Consider the following 20,403-nt stretch of genomic DNA (forward strand, 5'->3'; position numbering starts at 1 on the left):
TCACGTCTGAAAATATTAAATACGGACGAAAGTGCCATAAATATGTATACACCCTAATATATGGGCAATAAGGTCATGTAAACATATTTTTGAGACTTTGTTCGTATCGATATTTTCAGATCTGACTTTAGAGATAATTACCGCGTGGATCGTCTTAATTCATTATGCAGTATTATGATAATGATAAATAGGTTAACTATATGTAAATAAGTGAAACTAATATGTCGTATATCGATCGATCGATTATCGATCCACAACTCCAGTATGTGTGTACATCAGTATCGTTGCAATGTATCGGTAATATATACAGATTTATTCCTCGCAATCATAGGGCCTACCGCGAACACTGAATATAGCAAATTGCGGGCTTCTTATTCTTTTACTCCAATGAGGGCGTAATTAGAGTGACAGAGATAGTTGCTCGAAATTTACGACCTTCGATTTTGGCGGTTATAGCCTAGGATCGGAATGCTAGTACACGTTCAATATACATTGCAGTGATTTCATTAGGCGGGTCCACACAGAGCGATTATACGCGCGGCCAAGGCAGATCTACACCAGCAGTTTTGTGGGCGAGGAAATTGCCTCGCGTATAATCGCTCTGTGTGGACCCGCCTAATGAAATCACTGCAATGTATATATGAAAATCTTCTTCTTCCTCGCGTTGTCCCGGCATTTTGCCACGGCTCATGGGAGCCTGGGGTCCGCTTGACAACTAATCCCAAGATTTGGCGTAGGCACTAGTTTTTACGAAAGCGACTGCCATCTGACCTTCCAACCCAGAGGGTAAACTAGGCCTTGTTAGGATTAGTCCGGTTTGCTCACGATGTTTTCCTTCACCGAAAAGCGAGTGGTAAATATCAAATGATATTTCGTACATAAGTTCTGAAAACTCATTGGTACGAGCCGGGGTTTGAACCCGCGACCTCCGGATTGCAAGTCGCACGCTCTTACCGCTAGGCCACCAGCGCTTCAGGCATGTATATATGAAAATCGTCATCATAAAAGAATGAAATTAAAAATAGCCATCCATAATAAAACAGTGGAATTTAAAAATACATATTGAGATTTAAAATACCCGTCTCAAATATTTTTTTTTTAACTTTTGAAAAGAAAAGAGAATGTGATACCATTACATTGTATCACAACTATATACATAGAGGCAATATTTCAGGATCAAAATAGCAATTATCTTGATGTTCAATACTAGGACAGACTAATGTAATGTGACGTCACATTACAATAACATTTTGTTAGAGGCGTTTCAATCGTCGAGTGCGAGCGTCAGACTTTAACTCTCATTTCTGACCTTGGTGTTGCTTAAATGCTAGAGCATGAGCAAATGTATGAGTCCTTTATAGACATTTAATCCTCAGGAAAATCAAGATTGATTGACATTATTTACTAAATACTGTCAGGTAGCCAATTGTCTACAAAATTTGTGTAAGATTAACTCCGAACATTTATTTATTTATTTACCATATTTTAATCCGGTCCTCCCACATCTCCGGGGTCATCTGGTACTGGTCGATGACCCGCTGTGGAAGTAAATCTTCGCTGGCCAGCATGCCGGGCTTATAAGCCGTCTCGTCGTAGTCTCCATACTGTAAACAGCCATACACAACATCTGTATTTGATATTGCACATCAGCGAGGCGGCGCGCACGTTTTCCTCGCCCGAGTGCGGCGCCTCGGCCGAGGCACGTCTGCATTGGCCGTTTTGTGCGCGAGGAAATTGCCTCGCGCGTATGGTTGCTCTGTGTGGTCCCGCCTATTATTCAGGTTCAGTCAGAAATTAGGGGGAGTCCATTTTACATGAGGTGTTCAGGGAGGAGGGGGTCAGTCAAATCTCACAAGGGTGAGAATCTCGGAATCTGAATTTTTCATACGTGTTAGGACGAAAAATCGCCAATCAAGAGATAGCATAAGCAGCTTAAAAATGCCAAAAACGTGCGTAGGTCATGTATACTGAAAATTAATAAGTTATTGGCAAAATTTTAATTTTTGGTTCAAGCAAATAATACTCACCAGGACAATTCTAAAAACCCCAAACATAATTAGGTTGCGTTGTTTCATCACAGAGTTCCTATGGCCACCTCATGTCTCCATCATCAGATCAGCTCGATGGTACCATAATATTGCATTGACACCTGACTTACATATGTTTGCAAAATTTCAGCACAATCGGAAATCGGGAAGTTGGTCAAATTTAGCTTCCAAGATACATACTAACAGTGCAAGTTAAATAAAAGTTTGTAAAAATGTCCGAACCGTCATATCAACGACTAATTTCAAAACATTGTTTATCCTTTCGTATGCGACTGTCAAAATTTTGCCATTTATTTAGCAACCATGACATCTTCATGTTGAATTTGGTTGAATATATATGGAGCAGATCTGCTCCTAAGCATACCAAAGGTTATTATCCTGTCCTTTTTGTGATTTTTTTTTGTGTTACTTTTAATCTGCAAAATGGCGAAAGGCAAATATAATTTTGTCAGGGTATAACGATTTAGAAAACACTAAACTTGATAGCTAGTCTACAGGTTACATCATCGCTGCGCGGGATGTTGTGACACGGGTGCTGCGACACCTCGAGGACGCCCGACAGGTCGCTGCCGTCTTCTGCGACCTGTCGCGCGCCTTCGAGATGATTGATCATCCTCTTCTCTTAACGAAATTAGCTCAGTATGGGGTTAGCGGTGTATTTCATAAAATGATTGCATCCTTTCTAAATAATCGTAAACAATGCACGTATGTACATAACTCAAGGTCAAACTTAGAAGCAGTAGGCGATTGTGCAGTTCCTCAGGGATCAATTGCTGGTAACAACCTTTTTCTGATCCTCGTAAATGACATCACGAGCGCCTGCCCGGGCTATGAATATATCATGTTCGCTGATGATACTTGTGTGATTGTGCATGCGGATGATTTTGAAACTTTAAAAACGAAACTTAATTATGTAATAAATCAACTCTTCAAATGGTTTAATGCTAATGGTATGGTATTAAACTTGTATAAAACGAATATTAACCACTTCCAGTTAAGAAACACGATTAAAACAAAATTAAATATAGTTCTTAACAACACCCAAATCCCTCAGGTTGATACAGTTAAATATCTTGGGTTCGAAATTGATGCCGGGCTGACTTGGGGTCCACATATCCAGTCGACCTGCGACAGGCTAGCTTCAGCCTGCTATGCACTGTCCAGGTTAGCACCCAGCCTAACTTCGGATAATCTCAAAAGAGCGTATTACGGATATTTCCATTCGATCCTTACACATGGTGTAGATCTCTGGGCCACAGCCGCTGAACGTGATAGGGTGTTTAGAATGCAAAAACGTGCTCTCCGCATAATCGACGGTAAACCCTCTGACCACCCAGCACAACCGCTATTTAAAAAGCATAAAATATTAACTTTGCCTTGTATATTTGTACTGTCGGCTTGTATGTACGTCAGAGCAAATATGCATACGTATAAAACTAATGCATCTATACGTACCTGTGACCGGCCGCCCCGCAGGACTCCCAAACTGGTTGCTCCGAGTTGCCGACTCGCTAAGTCGAGACGGTCGCTTAGTGTAATCGGACCAAAATTATATAATTCACTCCCATCTACATTAAAGGACTCGAAAACTGACTCAATTTTTAAAAAAAATCATAAATTATTACTTATTCAACACGCATGCTACTCAATTGATGACTTCATGTGTATAACCTTAACCAAAGATCATTGACCCAACATCGTGAAACGAAATATTATTATTATTCTATTCCTGATTTGTTTCATTGAATCTATAATTATTAATTGTAAAATTGTATTTTATTTTGACTTGTAAGACGTACTTTTATTTTACCAATAAAATTCTGTATTCTGTATTCTGTATTCATTATCAAGACAAAATAATACATACCTTAGCCTGCACCGCATAGCTAGCAAGTAACACTGACGCCTCCGGTGGGCAGTATATATCCATGCTCAGGATCGCCTGCTTCACCTGGAGGAACAGCAGATGCTGTGTGACCTCCTGGATGAGCTCCTCGGCCACATCCTCGGGGTAGAGCTTGCAAAGTAGCATGAATGGTGTGCCCGGCATTTGGGAGACACATTGGTCTTGTACTGAAAAAGGAAGAACATTAGTTGCACTGGATTTTCACATATCATCAATTGGTATGTCTAAACAAAGTCACATAGTGGCTTCCTCACAGCTAAAAAGAAGTTTTTACTACGGGTTTTCGGTGCGGGAATGTATTTATAATTTTGTCTATTGTAAAATAATTACCAAACTATGAATTAAAAATAGAAGGTAAGCTTAAAATGCGCTTACAAATATTAAAATAGTATTGGTTTTTATAGTTTTAACCTGTTTTTTGGCTAGTGTAAAACATTCCCGCACCGAAAACCCCTATGGTTATAACAGAAACAAATTTTCACAAAAATAATTATTATGACTATCTCTAAGACAAGATCGAATTCAGGAAACTGTATGACATTTTAGTCTTTAAATGCGATCAAGAATACACCTTTAAAATCGGTCGAGTTTAATTGACCCACAGTGTGTAAATTAGCCAAGGCTCTAATTTAATGTGAACTTACCTCTTTTGTCTAATTTGAGCCAGCTTATGAAATGTTTGGTATCCTCAAACTGTAGCCCGAAGAACCATGTTTCCCGCAGGCCTATAGTCCTGCAGACCAGGTCAAACAAATCCCTTCCTGTTGCTCGCCACTACAAAGAAAGACAGTTTATATGTAAGGTTGGGGCGAGAAATTGAGATCCAGTATTTCTTTGTTTCGTTATTGTTAATGTGTTTTTAACCATAGAGACTATACATCTCTATTGTATTGTAGTAATTATTTATTTTAAGATTATTATAATGTAATGTTTACCCAGGTATTGGCTGTTGTATTTATAAAATGTTGTTATGTATTTTTCATGTCACTATATGATGTTACTATAAATGTTGTATTGACTTGTAAAAGAGCCCTTGAGGCCTACTTGCAGAATAAATTTTTGAATCTTGAATTTTGTTACTTAGCGAACCAGGAAGGAAGAGTGATGTCTCTTTAACACTAACATCTTGTATGTTACTTAAAAAGATAATTTTTACTGAAAAATTATGTTTCTTTTTTATTTAATTTATTTAAGAGGGGTCAACTTGTGTGAAACACCATAAAGAGAGGTCCGTCTTTGCTGACAGGAAGGCTTAATATAAGTAGAATAAATTACAATTAATTTTGCAGGCTTAGTTATTAAGTTAAATAATACAGCATGTTTTTTAATTGACAATAATGTATATCAAGAGTATATTATTTAAATTACAAATTTTGGTATCTTATGCAAGGGATGGTCCCATGTAGTAAGTAAAACAGTTACTTTACAGGAGCGCTAAATAGTGATCTTTGGGTAAAAGCGTGATCACTTAAATTATTTACAAGAGCAATATAAATAAATTAAATCAACTATTAACGTTAATGCACACCTATCAACTTTATGCAAGCATGTGTACCTACCTCTAACTTCAATTTTCATGTTGATTATCACCTACTGTTACTGTTACTGTGGGCTTGCACAGTTTCACTTTGATTATTACTTTGTTTAACTAATTATATTTGTATATTATTTTGCACCCAACGGATAACTGTTATTGGCCTAATACTATGTAAAAATACCTATGTAAATTGTATATCTACGGCTGTTGTTGTCCTGAATACCAATAAAATAAAATAAATAAAATTTCAATGTAACCTATGAACGTAAAGGTGTCTTATGAAAATAAATGATTAATAATAGTAGCATGCTGTATTTTGAATAGTCGGTCCACACAGGGCTAGCATACGCACGACGCATTTTCATCTCCTTACGCTATGCTCGCTCTGTGTGGACCCGCCTGTTCTCAAATGTTTTGTGTGGCACATAAATTGCTTGCGATTCAAATTTAAAGAGCCGAAAGGGATAGTGCCATACATTAGAAAGGGACAGCATGACTTGTCCCTGAATCACTGTCAAACTTCATACTCGTATGAAGTGTTGTTATTGTATGTTAGTACTATTATCTATTCTGTGCTTGGATCACAAGCAGGGTCAACATCCAGGATTAACCCTGGATGTACCATGGGATGGTAAGGGTTAATACAATACAATACTAATATTATTTGTTGCTCACCAATATCTACAAAAACATGACATATAAATTAAGCATATTAACTAAACTATGGTGGACAACAGGCTGTCTTATTGCTAAGGAGTGATCTCTTCTTTTATAAAAGTAGCTGGATGGATCAACTTTTTAGTGTCACTCATTTATTTATTTTCATGTATCAAACATGCATAGTTTTATGCCATTTCTATAACAAGCCATCCACTGAGCATGTTAGTAAGTTGTCAGACAACATCTCTTTGAACAAACTATGCCAGTATTGTCCCTTGGACAACGGAATAGAATAACACAAAAAAAGTTCATTCACCCTTCTACTAAATTTCAATTTTATTCTAGATAGAGCTTAAATACAAAAAGGTAAGCTGCTGATTTCAACACATTAAAACAGAAGTTTCATTCTAAATCAAACTTATTTTTACTGTAGTCTTGTATAATTTATATCAATCAATCAATTTTTTTATGGCTCCATCAAGGTGTTGAGGATTCTGCCAATGTCGAGGTTGGATAAGACACGGCTAGTATAACTCCACCGAACACTGTCTATGACCGTAATATGATAATTTATATCAAGTCCCCTTTAAAAGTAAAGAGCAATGAAAAGTTAAATGTCAATCACATACATACATGCTTATTAATAATACATTAAATACAACCAGCAGATTATCTGTAACTGACCCCTGTTGTTGCTAGAAACAGTGACAATGCATGCTGTCCTAATGTAAACTATGTTTGTTTATGTTATTCATATTCATCACATATCAAACCATTGTAATCAATAAACATTGCCCTGTTTTCACACTGTGCGTAGGTGTTTACCAGATATATTATCACTCCTGTGCACTAATTCACAGGACCTGCTACTCGCAGGGTGAGTCATAGTGAACCTATTGTACTAATTCCTTAATTACTAAATGACCAAACAATAATACAAGCCTAAAAGTTGACATCTCACCTCAAGGTTGAATTCCAATTCAGCATCCAATGTACACACCTTCACTGGAAAGGATTTAGACGCCTTCTTTCTTCTAAAAGGCGGCATTTTTACATCACATAGTTCATTTACTCCTTAACAAAACATCAACCGATAGGTTAGGAGTTCTACGGCGAATTAACTAATTGCACGGCAATGGTTACCTTTTACGTAACAAGCACTCGACTGAGGAATGCGTGTAATTTCACATTACGTACTATTTCCAGCGGTTATTATTTACAAACAAGAAAAACGCAATGAAACAGGGAGTACATACGATGTACGAAAGAAAAATTGGGTACTTTACGTTCCGTTCCGGGTCACTTCAATTATCATTTCCTGTCATTACAAAATTAACGCCTTTTGCGTGATAAGGATTTTTGTATGTTAAAAAAAATATTTAGATGAAAATATTTATAATTAAACACAGAAATCTTTGAAATGCCAAATAAAAGCCATTTAATTATATACATTTTTTTTCATGAAAAATTAAACATAATCGGTCTATGTAGATTGAAGTGTGATAACAGCTTTAGTAAAATCTTTTTTATTTATTGTTTCTATATGTTGGCGAACTTGAAATATGACAACTTGATTGACAGCACGTTGACAGCTTAAATTGACAATTGACAGCCATTCGCTTCAAAACTTCATCGCCACGTGCGGTGCAGTTTAATATTTTTCTTTGAAAATAGCCAGGAGCATCTGAAAAATGGGGAAATTTAGATCTAAGCTGAAAGGTAAAACAAAAGGGAAAAGATGGAACAAAGGCCATTCTTCGGATTCCAATCCAAAGACCCAAAAGTACAGGGAAATGGCCAAGTCCCGGTTCTTTCAAGAAAATTTGGGTAAGTTTCTGTAATTATTTATAATTCCATCTTTACTTTAAGATCAACAATGACTAGATAGTCAAATATTCCTTAATAGACCATTCAAAGTTCGCGTAGCGAAAGAAAGTCAAATTCAGTTTTAGACTAACTAAACATGTGTAACCATTAACCCTAACTTTATTATTTTTTAAGGAAACACGGGATTAACCCAGCAGGCGGTTTTAAAACACGATGCCATGATCACCTACGGGCACTCTAAGGGCAAGCAAAAGTCCGAAGCTGAAGCAGAGCTGTCCATTGCGAAGGAATTTGAGAGCATGTCCGTGAAATCCGGTGAAGATGACTCGGAGAGCCAGTTCACTGGATCTATGAAATCTGGGACTTTTAAGACCTTTCAGACATTTGCTACTGATTGGAGCCAGTGCTCTAATGTTAGCTTTAGCAAGTAAGTGACTATTGATTTGTATCAGTGAACTCTTTTTTTTTTTTTTTAATACTACGTCGGTGGCAAACAAGCATACGGCCCGCCTGATGGTAAGCAGTCTCCGTAGCCTATGTACTGCCTGCAACTCCAGAGGAGTTACATGCGCGTTGCCGACCCTAAACCCGCCCCCCCTCGTTGAGCTCTGGCAACCTTACTCACCGGCAGGAACACAACACTATGAGTAGGGTCTAGTGTTATTTGGCTGCTGTTTTCTGTTTGGTGTTTAAAACCAGACTCAATAAACATTTTATAAATGGACAAAACACAAGTGCAGGACATTGATGTGCATGTATCAGCTATAAGCTGTCTGTGCATTCATAGATAATAATAATAAAACATTTTAGTCAACTAATATTCAAAATATAATACAATTTGTTATGAATTAATTAATTCACAATATGTCCATGCAATTTGGCAGCTGGTTATACATATAAAATTGAAAATGGTTATTTTGTCCACTAATACAAGTTTGATGACCAATAAGAACTTGATGCACATAATTTGAAGACATATCTGCAAAAGAAATGTGTGATTTTTGTGACCTTCACAAAAATAAAAAATAAATATTGAACATTTTCTTGTTGTATGTAACTCTGTTTTTATATAAACATTTTAATATTGACATTGTATAAATATCTAGCTGTAGTGTGTTAGATTCTGTATTTTTTGTGTTATTTTGCATGCCAGTTACTGGTAAAGTGTGTGACTGTATTATGCAGAATAAATGATATGAATGATTGATTGATGTAACATACAACAATGACATGAAATGGGACTGGGCTGGCTATATCGGCCACATGCACCAAAGGAGGTGGGCCAAAATAACCACAGCATGGGTGCCACAAGATGGGTTAGGACCCTCATTGAGCTCTGGCAGCCTTACTTACCGGCTGGAACACAACGCTATGAGTAGGGTCTAGTGTTATTTGGCTGTGGTTTTCTCTAAGGTGAAGGTACTTCCCCAGTTGGGCTACAAATTCCATGATTGTTAGTAAATATAAACAACATTTTATATTTCAGGCTGCTAAACAAGTTTGACTCAAACAATTCCATCCACAAGGAAATGTTGGCCGTATTGGCAGCAGTTACTGAAGTGATCAAAGAACAAGGTGGTGAAGAAACTACTACTGAATACTTTGCTGCTTTGGTTAGTATACTATCCAATCCGATTAGCATTAAGTCATTCTTTTTTGTTTGTCACTGTTTTTAGTTGTCACTAGTCAGGTTGTCGGGGTTTCTGACAAAGGCCTCTTCCAAAGCTTTTGTCTTCTCTGTTCTGAGCTATTCTCATCCATTTTGGTGGGAAATCATCCTCCCATCTTATTTTAGGATGTCACTGACCTCTTTTGCTGCATATAGGGAACTAATTATTTATATTTTGTGTCCATTTGATAATTTTCGTTCTTGACATGTACGTCCAACTCCATTTTCTTTTTCTTATTTATCTGGCTGCATCTTTGACTTTTTTTTGATAAAAGTGAATTCTGCCGTATGAAGGTGAATGTTGAGGTGTGGCTGTGGACTTTTGACATGTGAGAAGAGAACAAATCTCTGACTTTAGTTTTTTTCCTGTTTGTTGTCAGTCTCCATCAGTCCAATCTTGTATTCTTACATACAATACAAATACACTAGTGTACACCTCAATAAAAGAAAGTAATATTTAGTATAGGGCAATTTTAGTAGAGATAAATCACAAAAATATTGTCACTTAATAAGTTTTTGGCAAAAATTTAATTTTTGGAACAAGCTTTAATACTGAGTGTACTTTTCTTTCCACAGGCAATTTATACTCTTCGAGGTAATTCTAACAACCCCAAACACAATTAGTTTGCATTGTTTTATCACAGAGTTCCCATGGCCACTTCCTGTTTCCATCATCAGATAAGCTCCCAAGTCATATAATATTGCATTGTCATCTGATTTACATATAAAATTTCATTATCTGGCTGAAGGCAGTGGCCACCGTCTGCGTTCTAGCGCGAATTTATCACTTACCATTCCCCCTCACAAATCTCGTGGATACCACAAGTCCTTCGCAGTGCGCTCAGTGAAACTGTGGAATGAGTTGCGTCGCTCAAGGGGAAGTTAAAGATGCTATGGTTATCTGACTGATTAATATATATATTTGTATTGTATAGTTGCTTTATATTTTTCTACTTCTTTCCAATTGTAAGTGTTGTTTCCCCATTCGTTTTTGTTGTAATACATGTTTATCTTTTAAATTATGTATGTATTTATATCCTTTGTCTTTCTGGTACCTTGTTGTACATTTTGCTGCATTTGTCACCCTCTTTTCACTCTCTCTCATCTACTCAAAGGTTAACTGGAAGAGATCGCTCAAAGGGATAAGTTCGCCTTTGTACTTCTTACTAATTGTACGTTGCTTTTAATATGTATTTTTGTACAATAAAGAGTTTACTACTACCACTACAAAACAAACAATTCATAGCTAATTCAGGCTTGTAATGTGTTACACTGAAAACAACGTTATTGTATTCTCTCTTCGTTATGTACTTATTGTACTTGTTTTGTACAATAAAGTGTTTTACTATAGATTGTGTTATTCACGACGTCGCATACCTTGACTCGTATTGTCATGGTAATAAAAGTTAGATTTGACAAACCAGCGCGTCATCGTGACGTGACGATGACACAAACTATACGACTTCTATAAATTACTAATATAGTTATTAAAGTTCTACAGGACAGTATATGTTTACTTCATATTTCTTTAATCAAAATTCCAGATGGAAACCCTGAAAGTAGCTGAAGATGATAACCTCGTGGCCACCCTATCCCTTCTTTCCATGGGCATAAAGTCTGTCCCACAAGCTGTACTCCGGAAACAGTTCTCCGACTCCGCCACCACATTTACGGGGATCTTGGAGAAGCATGCTCAGTCGGAAAATGGGACACTGTTACGGAGTGCTATCGGGTGCCTGTTGGTGCTGCTCAGGGCTCAGGAATATGCGTTGTGGAGTGATTTTTCTACGATGAGGGTTTTTGATAATGTGCTGGCGTTTGTACTGCATTCTAAGCCTAAGGTAAGCACATTTTTATTTTATTGTTGTAAACAATGGTTATTCCTTGTCCTTCATATATAAAAAAAAAACAAAGATAAAAATAGAGAGAGAGAAACCAGTTTATGTTTTCTTTTTATAACTTTTCCATAAAAACTACTGATAATACACAGTAAACAGTTTTTTGGACACATATCCTTTTAGAATTGAAACAGCTTGAGATGTCGTGTAACAAATTGTGAAATAGTTCGTGGCAGGTGACTTTAAGAAATGCCCAATAGGTTTTCAATGGATTCATTTCTATTTTTAATGGATTAAGCCGTCCAACATTTAAATTAAAAATCACTAGTCCATTTTTTTACTCCAGGGGGGGAGTTTAATTAAAGCTTGTATATTTTATGAGCGGGCTTTTTAACTTTGGAAGAAAAATGTTTGTAATTAAGTAAATCGTGTACGTTCCCAGGTACGAAAAGCAGCGCAGCACGCAGTGACAGCTATTCTACGCGGGAGCTGTTTCATGATTCCCACTGATGACGACCAGACAAAGGTAAATGTTGATATAGTGGAAGTGATATAATTTTAAAGTGAACTTATTACAAGTTCTGCCCCCTTCGGCCGCGTACGCAACCAGAGCTTCGTAACCAGATGCGATCGAAAACTACTTCTGCCTTGTACGAAACCGGTTGCGATCAAAAACTAATTTCGTCTTACCCGTAACCAGTTACGAACGAACACTTCTCGTTCTTATACGAAACCAATGACTGGGCCATCTAGCTATAGGTTTTTTTTTCAAATATTTTGTCATGATACTCATGATAATTTCTTATCCTGTGCATTTTTTGGAAACTATTGATTTAACAAAACTCAATATAACAATAAATATATATATATTTGCCAACAAAGTATTTGAATATTATCAACTGGTACAATTTTTGTGTTTTGATTTTTGACTAGATATATAACGTGTACAGTACTTATACTGTATAACAAGGTGTATAAATGTAATCTTAGTTGACTTTATCAACGGTCGAAAGGTTTCGTACAACCAAGAAAAGTGTTCGATCGTAACTGATAACTAGTAAGACGGAATTAGTTTTTGATCGCAACCGGTTTCGTACAAGGCAGAAATAGTTTTCGATCGCATCTGGTTACGAAGCTCTGGTTGCGTACGCGGCCGCAGGGGTTCTGCCATCCTCGATCAACGAGAAGTGAGTACAGATGAGAGCCATTTTTTTTTATCCATATTGGATTGTGACTTGTATAGGATTATCCAGATAATATCCTGATAGTTTTAAATTGTTCAGTTTTCTACCGCTAGTGGATTTCTTATCGGTGGCCAGACAGATGCTTTTAGTGATTGCCATACAACCAATGACTGCTTGTCTCGTGTGTAAAAATTGCCTCATTTTAAGTATTATTTCGCGTAATAGGCCAGCAATAATGCGACTGCTAGGCAATGGAGTAGGTCATTGTATCAAGCTACGCGCATGTAGCACCTCTGGAGTTGCAGGCGTCCATAGGCTACGGTGACTGCTTACCATCAGGCGGGCCGTATGCTTGTTTGCCACCGACGTGGTATGAAAAAAAAAAACGCTCAGACAAGCAAATAAATATGTATTTACTTATCATTTAACTTATTGTTTCGTGTCGCCTTACGTGACACGGCTCGAACCAGCAATCTTCGGATTCCTTAGTCTCGTTATAAACTACTTATTTACAAGTACTTAACTGTAAATTTACTTTTAGGTCCCCAAAGTGCATCCAGCTGCCAACCGCGTAGCGGAGTTCTGTCAGTCCCAGATCCAGGCTGAAGCTCTATTGTCCGGACACAGGACTGTGCTTCACACACTCACTATGCTAAGGGATGTATTACCTGTCTTCAGCAAGGAGTATATTAAGGTATATCTTACTTAATCTATGACTACATAAAGTACACATTAGGAGCATATCTGTTATTACCAGATCCAGGTCATTTTAAACAAATTTGACAACACATGTGACATATTTAAGCATAAAAAAGTTAAAAGTATAGTATTTCGTGGAACAGCCTATGTATGGTGTCATACAGTGTATAACCTTACAACGCGAAATCTCGCGATAAAGATTACATCTGTTTATAGGGTTCCGTAGCCAAATGGCAAAAAACGGAACCCTTATAGATTCGTCATGTCCGTCTGTCTGTCCGTTTATGTCACAGCCACTTTTTTTTTCGAAACAGATAAGAACCAATACTGTTCAAACTTGGTAAGTAGGTAATTTTTTTCTAAACTGAATAGTTTGCGCTAGAGACACTTCCAAAGTGGTAAAATGTGTCCCCCCCCCCACCCCTGTAACTTCTAAAATAAGAGAATGATAAAACTAAAAAAAAAATATGATGTACATTACCATGCAAACTTCCACCGAAAATTGGTTTGAACTTGATTTAGTAAGTAGTTTTTTTTTAATACGTCATAAATGGTACGGAACCCTTCATAGGCGAGTCCGACTCGCACCTGGCCGCTTTTTTTATTGTTATCACATATGTCAAGACTCACGAATTCACTTAATATTTGCATAATTTTAATTTATTTATTTACTTTGCTGTGTAAGTTACTCCTATATTTTTCATTTTTCTTTTAGTCCGTCTGCGAATCAATCCTATCGCTAATGACTCACAATAACGTGTACATCAAGACATGCTGTCTCCACACGCTGCACGCCTTATTCGCGGCCCCGCCCGCCTCCTCTAACGCGCCTGCAAGTCTCGCGGCACAACTTACCAGGTATTTTTTGACTTAAGGAACTCCTCGCCTTACGGATTATTCCTACCTGTAATACCTGAACTGGACACGGACGATGTAACTTTTCCCGTCACAAATGGGGATGGACCGACTCCGCGCTTTGTGATTGTGGCATCGAAGACCAAACCATGGAGCTCATCATTCGGGGATGTCCTCTCCGCGCCTACCCGGGGAAACCAGATGATCTCATCAACCTGACGCCCGAAACTGTGCAGTGGCTGCATAACCTGGATGTTGCCTTATAATCTTTTATGTATCTTTGCCTATTTGACAATATCGCCATACGATTAAATAAAATAAACCTGTAATACCACAAAGTTGTTACCACCGGTAACAGCTTGGGATTCTCAACTTTTACTGAGACAACGATGAGGAAAAAAAATCCCAGTAGTTACCAAGATAATTTCTTTCAATGTTCAATAAAAAGTATTGATACATATGATATTTCGCTGTCAATACTCTAGGTACGCTTGTGAGACAAATTTGGTACTTCACTTCAACCCTTTATCATCATTAGAGAGCGGAATTTTCTTAGCTTTTTCGTGTTAATAAAAATCATTGTTAATTCGTTAAGCCATTACAAACACTTGAAAAATTAAATTTTTAAATAATGTCTGATATGACAGAATTTTAATTTTGCTACTTCAGTAAAAACGTAATTTTAATTTCAGTAAAAACATTAAAAAAACTATTTAATGTTTTTACTGAAATTACCTATCAAAAAATTACATCTTTAGGCGGGACCACACAGAGCGAGCATACGCGCGAGGCGATTTCCTCACGCACAAACCTGCCAGTGTAGGCGTTCCTCGGCCGAGGCGGCGCGCTCAGGCGAGGAAACCGCGCGCGCCGCTCTGTGCGGACCCGCCTAATATATTTTTATTTGCCTCATTAGAGCTCTGATGGCGGCCCGGCCTCCAGCGAACGACACGGGACAAGTCCTGGCCTGGGCGGCGGTCATGCAGCAAGGATACGGATGTTTGGCTGCGTGAGTACAGTGCAAATACCTTATAAATACTCTCATGGCGACCCTGCCACCCAACAAGTGCTTAGGCGTCATGTAGCAATATGGATGCTTTTCTAAGATTGCAAGGTGTTTAGTAATTTAGAGCAGTATTCTTTTTATCATAGGGGTAGGATGGTGGGGTCATGTCGCAAGGATACAATGTGTATATGTAAAATCAACCAAGGCGACCCCCCGAATGACAGAACAAGAGCTGACCTGGGCGGTGGTCATGCAGCAAGGATTCGGATAGTTGGCTGCGCGAGTTTAGTACAAATACCTTAGGGCAGTATTCATTATATCATAGGGGTGGGATGGTGGGGTCATGTCGCAAGGATACAATGTGTATATGTAAAATCAACCAAGGCGACCCCCCGAATGACAGAACAAGAGCTGACCTGGGCGGTGGTCATGCAGCAAGGATTCGGATAGTTGGCTGCGCGAGTTTAGTACAAATACCTTAGGGCAGTATTCATTATATCATAGGGGTGGGATGGTGGGGTCATGTCGCAAGGATACAATGTGTATATGTAAAATCAACCAAGGCGACCCCCCGAATGACAGAACAAGAGCTGACCTGGGCGGTGGTCATGCAGCAAGGATTCGGATAGTTGGCTGCGCGAGTTTAGTACAAATACCTTAGGGCAGTATTCATTATATCATAGGGGTGGGATGGTGGGGTCATGTCGCAAGGATACAATGTGTATATGTAAAATCAACCAAGGCGACCCCCCGAATGACAGAACAAGAGCTGACCTGGGCGGTGGTCATGCAGCAAGGATTCGGATAGTTGGCTGCGCGAGTTTAGTACAAATACCTTAGGGCAGTATTCGTTATATCATAGGGGTGGGATGGTGGGGTCATGTCGCAAGGATACAATGTGTATATGTAAAATATCTCACTCTCAAGGCGACCCCGCCCAATGACAGAACAAGAGCTGACCTGGGCGGTGGTCATGCAGCAAGGATTCGGATGCTGCGCGAGTTCAGTACAAATACCTTAGGGCAGTATTCATTATATCATAGGGGTGGGATGGTGGGGTCATGTCGCAAGGATACAATGTGTATATGTAAAATATCTCACTCTCAAGGCGACCCCGCCAAATGACATAACAAGAGGCGGTGGTCATGCAGCAAGGATTCGGATGTTTGGCTGCGCGAGTACAGTATAAATACATTACGTTACGTATGCAGCTGTAAAGTTCAGCCAAGGTATGGTTGGACCGGACCGATGCAGTGTTATGTTTACGATGCTTGATATATAAATAATCTTTACTTAATTTAGTCATTATCTTTTATCTATTTTTCAATTTATTCACTCTATATTATTTTATGTCTTTTTCTTTCTTGTGTGTTACCTTTCGTGATTTTTCTCACTTGATGGTCTCATCGGAAGATCAGCGCTGGAAGCCACCAGCAACATGCTGAGATGAGGCCATTTCGTGGCACTTTATACTTCCTTTGTTTTTGTTATATCATGTAATTTAATGTGTCTTGTTTGTGTTTACGAATAAAAATTATTCTATTCTCTTAACATCTATTACCACAAGATGAAGAAAATTTGGGGGGGAGGGGGCTGAGAAGCATGGCATGAATAAAAAAAAAGCGGCCAAGTGCGAGTCGGACTAGCCCATGAAGGGTTCCGTACCATTTATGACGTACTAAAAAAACTAGATCTGGTTCAAACCAGTTTTCGTTGGAAGTTTGCATGGTAATGTATATCATATATTTTTTTAGATTTTTCATTCCGTTATTTTAGAAGTTACAGGGGGGGACACACACACATTTTACCACTTTGGAAGTGTCTCTCGCGCAAACTATTCAGTTTAGATAAAAATGATATTAGAAACCTCAATATCCTTTTTAAAGACCTATCCATAGATACCCCACACGTATGGGTTTGATGAAAAAAGATGTATTGAGTTTCAGTTCTAAGTATGGGGAACCCCCAAAATTTATTGTTTTTTTTTTCTATTTTTGTGTAAACATCTTAATGCGGTTCATAGAATACATCTACTTACCAAGTTTGAACAGTATAGCTCTTATAGTTTCGGAAAAAAGTGGCTGTGACATAATCGGACAGACAGACGGACATGACGAATCTATAAGGGTTCCGTTTTTTGCCATTTGGCTACGGAACCCTAAAAATTGCAAATACTCATAGCAATGTTTCTTTATGTTTACAGTTTGGACCTGAACATGTGTATACCTAATCTGCCTGCGTTCGTGACTATTTGCGTGACAGAATTGTGGCAGTCAGATGTGCCAGAAATCAATGCTGCCTCTACCAATGCGCTCAAGGTAAGGCTATCATTGTACAAATATTATTGTCAATATAAAATCGATATTTATACATGTGCTCACTGGAAAAGTCCTCGATTACTAAAGCCGGACCTGTAATATATGGTCACGCGCCATATTGCGGAATTTCATTGTAACTAAGTTTTTCATACTAAACTGGACTGTCACCCTATACATGAGAATAAATAGCGCCCTCTTGACAATGTTCATATATTTCTGGTCGGGCGTTATATTGAGCCTCATAAGATCAAAATAATCATACTAAGAAATCCATTTTAAAATAAAAAGTATAATACAAGTTTTAATTTGTTTTTTGTTTTGATTTTAAATTGAAAAAAAAAAAAAAGCAAAATAATATTTATGGATTTTAAATGTAGGTGTTCAATAATATTTATTTATTTTGAATAATATCTAGGTGTTGACAGTAACATCGATATAGTAGACTGCGAGCCAGGAACAGATTTCCATGACCAATCGCCTCCCGTGCGAAAACTCGTATAGCGGTTAACGGCTATGTATGATGAACCCTCGTGGATGTCAGCTGCCGGTCCGTTGCCGAAATTGCCTCGCGCGTATTCTCGCTCTGTGTGGACCCGTCTAACCACAAACTTTTTCCACAGGCGATACTTCAAGACTGCGTAAAGCCGGCAGTAGAATCCGAGCTATTCCTCAAATACAAGCCTCACGTGGAAAATATCTTCAAAATGATTGGCACTGGCCTGGACAATCCCTTTAACCAAGCTATTAAGCACGTTATCATGACTATTGCTGTTTGTTTCGAGGTAACTTACAAATTATACTGTTTCAAATATATTTATTAATGATTTATTTGTATTAATTTAACTTTTAAAATATTATTTTTTTAGTAGAGTAGACACGTTGTATGTCGATTTTGCCATGATTATTATTGTCGCTGGTTGTGAATCCCTAGTACAAACATATAAATATATTATACATGATTAGCGGTTCACAAAAGTACAGACAGACAGACGGACATGACATGATGAAACGATAAGTCTTGGACAGTCAAGAACAGTCTTGCCATTTTAGCTACGAAACAATAAAAAACCGGACAAGTGCGAGTGGGACTCGCCCACCGAGGGTTCCGTACTTTTTAGTATTTGTTGTTATAGCGGCAAAGGAAATACATCATTTGTGAAAATCTATCACGGTTCATGAGAGTTTAGAGAACCTGGTAACAGACGGACAGACAGACGGACAACGGAGTCTTAGTAATAGGGTCCCGTTTCACCCTTTGGGTACGGAACCCTAAAAAGCATGTAAATAAGATATATTTTAATTAATTTACAGATCGGAAACGACAAAGTAGTCTACATCCTCGGTCCCCTCCTCAAAAAACTAAACGAACGTCGGGAAAGCCACAACTTCCACAACGAACGAGAAGTTGAGCATGCCACCGGCTGCGCGGTCAAATCCCTCGGCCCAGAATTCGTACTCACACACATACCTTTACGAAACGGACCAGAAAATATAAACTTAGACAGAAGCTGGTTACTACCAGTATTGAAAGAAAAAATAACACACTCAAACCTAAAATTCTTCGCTACAGACATTCTAGAAATGGCCACATTCTGCAGAAAGCGGGCAAGAGAATGCGTTCAAGAGAAAAACATCGCCCTTTCACATACTTTCGATTTACTTTGCAATCAATTTTGGTCCTTATTGCCTAGTTTCTGTAACAGTCCTAAGGACGTTAAAGATTGCTTTAAGGTCATGGCTAGGGTTTTAGGTAATGTTTTGAAGGATAACCCTGAATTCAGGTTGCCTGTGATGCAAGGTTTGAGGAAGTTGATTGTGAATGCGGATGATGATGATAGGGCGGAATTGGGGAGGTTTGCTAAGAATTATTTGCCGATATTGTTGAATATTTATATGTCGCCTGCGAAGGGCAGTATGGCGGAGGGACAGAGGTTGGCAGCTTTGGAGACGATACAGGTTAGTTTATTGTAAGAAAATTATCCAAAAGGAATTTGAAATAAAAGTGGATTGTCAAAGTAAATTACCGGACGACCGGTTTGTCCTAGTGGGTAGTGACCCTGCCTATGAAGCCGATGGTCCCGGGTTCAAATCTTGGCAAGGGCCTTTATTCTTGTGACGACGGATATTTGTTCCTGAGTGATGCGTGTTTTCTATGTACTTAAGTATTTATAAATATTTATATATTATATATATCGTTGTCTAAGTACCCTCAACACAAGCCTTATTGAGCTTACTGTGGGATTTAGTGAATTTGTGTGATAATGTCCTATAATATTTATTTATTTAAATTTTATAGCCACTGTTAATTTACTGTCATCTTTCGAACATGATTAGAACTTTTACAACGCCATTTGACATTGATACTTATTCTTTCATTGATATTTGTTACATTTGTTAAATATCAAAAAGTGGCGCCATCTAACAGAGTTAGGCCAAAGGTATGGCGGCATTTTTTCGAGCGATGACGCCATAAAATTTGTTGTGGCTTCAAAATTTACTTTGGCAATCCACCTCTATTTTAAATTATCTTTGCTTTATCATATCTAATGCTACTGTGCTTAGCTATACAACTGTACTCCTTGGCTATAACTGGTTTGTGATTTACGGTTTTAAGTGCGTGAAGAGTGAAGAGCATAAAATAACTAAAAATAATGGGCTATTTCGGCTTTTTCAAAAAAATCGGTTCCCTCACGATATTTTATGACGACCGGCTTAGCCTAGTGGGTAGTGACCCTGCCTACGAAGTTGATGGTCCCGGGTTCAAATCCTGGTAAGGGCATGTATTCGTGTGATGAGCATGGATATTTGTTCCTGAGTCATGGGTGTTTTCTATGTACTTAAGTATTTATAAATATT

General features: G+C 38.1%; 2 protein-coding genes across 2 annotated transcripts in view; one reads left to right on the forward strand and one right to left on the reverse strand.

Moving 5' to 3' along the window:
* The window catches only part of LOC133528950 (merlin), a 40,172-nt gene extending 32,699 nt beyond the window's left edge, over positions 1–7,473 (reverse strand). The window contains exons 1-4 of the mRNA XM_061866472.1: positions 7,113–7,473; positions 4,599–4,728; positions 3,916–4,121; positions 1,480–1,604 (exon numbers count right to left, since the gene is read on the reverse strand). Coding sequence (XP_061722456.1) covers positions 1,480–1,604; positions 3,916–4,121; positions 4,599–4,728; positions 7,113–7,199 — 548 coding nt within the window. The 5' untranslated portion in view covers positions 7,200–7,473. The remainder of the gene's footprint in view (positions 1–1,479; positions 1,605–3,915; positions 4,122–4,598; positions 4,729–7,112) is intronic.
* Positions 7,474–7,680: 207 nt separating this feature from the next.
* Positions 7,681–20,403, forward strand: part of LOC133528945 (RRP12-like protein) — a 32,837-nt gene continuing 20,114 nt past the window's right edge. Inside the window, exons 1-11 of the mRNA XM_061866461.1 lie at positions 7,681–7,978; positions 8,153–8,405; positions 9,465–9,591; positions 11,192–11,488; positions 11,928–12,011; positions 13,211–13,363; positions 14,084–14,226; positions 15,140–15,232; positions 17,433–17,547; positions 18,168–18,329; positions 18,859–19,503. Of these exons, the coding sequence (XP_061722445.1) occupies positions 7,843–7,978; positions 8,153–8,405; positions 9,465–9,591; positions 11,192–11,488; positions 11,928–12,011; positions 13,211–13,363; positions 14,084–14,226; positions 15,140–15,232; positions 17,433–17,547; positions 18,168–18,329; positions 18,859–19,503 (2,208 nt within the window). The 5' untranslated portion in view covers positions 7,681–7,842. The remainder of the gene's footprint in view (positions 7,979–8,152; positions 8,406–9,464; positions 9,592–11,191; positions 11,489–11,927; positions 12,012–13,210; positions 13,364–14,083; positions 14,227–15,139; positions 15,233–17,432; positions 17,548–18,167; positions 18,330–18,858; positions 19,504–20,403) is intronic.

This window comes from Cydia pomonella, chromosome 20 (assembly GCF_033807575.1).
Source record: "Cydia pomonella isolate Wapato2018A chromosome 20, ilCydPomo1, whole genome shotgun sequence".
Classification (NCBI taxonomy): Eukaryota; Metazoa; Arthropoda; class Insecta; order Lepidoptera; family Tortricidae; genus Cydia; species Cydia pomonella.